The sequence below is a fragment of the Daktulosphaira vitifoliae genome, unplaced genomic scaffold (assembly GCF_025091365.1).
Source record: "Daktulosphaira vitifoliae isolate Bord-2020 unplaced genomic scaffold, ASM2509136v1 Scaffold_478, whole genome shotgun sequence".
Classification (NCBI taxonomy): Eukaryota; Metazoa; Arthropoda; class Insecta; order Hemiptera; family Phylloxeridae; genus Daktulosphaira; species Daktulosphaira vitifoliae.
The window spans coordinates 8,588-9,364 of record NW_026100043.1 but is presented as its reverse complement, the minus strand read 5'-3'; the positions used below and the strand labels follow the sequence as shown (position 1 = coordinate 9,364).

At 35.6% G+C, this 777-nt stretch overlaps 1 protein-coding gene across 1 annotated transcript in view; it reads left to right on the top strand.

The window, feature by feature from the left end:
- Positions 1–289: 289 nt before the first annotated feature.
- The window catches only part of LOC126909508 (uncharacterized), a 1,977-nt gene continuing 1,489 nt past the window's right edge, over positions 290–777 (top strand). Inside the window, exon 1 of the mRNA XM_050691942.1 lies at positions 290–753. Coding sequence (XP_050547899.1) covers positions 290–753 — 464 coding nt within the window. The remainder of the gene's footprint in view (positions 754–777) is intronic.

Genomic DNA, 777 nt, shown 5'->3' with positions numbered 1-777 from the left:
CTGAAGTTACATTACGGTCTCAATCTGGTAAAATAGTTGATTTGAGAGGGGAAACTTTAACTCTCCGCCTTCACATTCGTATATAGAACCATGGCTCTTAAGTTTAATAATGATATATATTCAAGTGTTCGTCGGCCAATACGTAGTTCACAGTCATCCAGAACAGAGACAACATCATATTTACCTAAAAATAAATCCGCGAGAAAATCGTCGCTAAAAGAAAAAACGAATAAGTCTATTAGCAAACGTAATTTATCGTTTTTAAAATCGTTAAACGTTCTTTGAAATTATGGACGATTTATGTTTAGATGTGACGGAAAGTTATGTCGATCAGTGTAAAATAATTAGTCAACAGGTACAATCATTTTTGCCGTATAGCTCCACTGCGCTAGGTAAAAATGATGAAATACGATTTGAAATTCGCAACATGGACAGTTACACTTTACCAAGTGCCAGTTATTTGTACTTGGAAGGTGAAGTGAAAAAACCTGATGGTATGAAGTCCAGTCCTAGATTTATTAACAACGGACTCGCATATTTATTTTCTGAAATACGTTATGAAATAAACGGTACTCAAATACAAAAAGTACGCAACCCGGGCATTACATCTACTTTGAAAGGCTATTGCTCATACAGCCCCGCTGATATTAACGAACTACACACTGCGGCATGGGACATTACTACTGAAGACAATAAAGACTTTTTCGACTGTACATATTTTTCTGGGATTATACCGCTATCGCATATACTAGGGTTTGCCGAAGATTATAAAAAAAT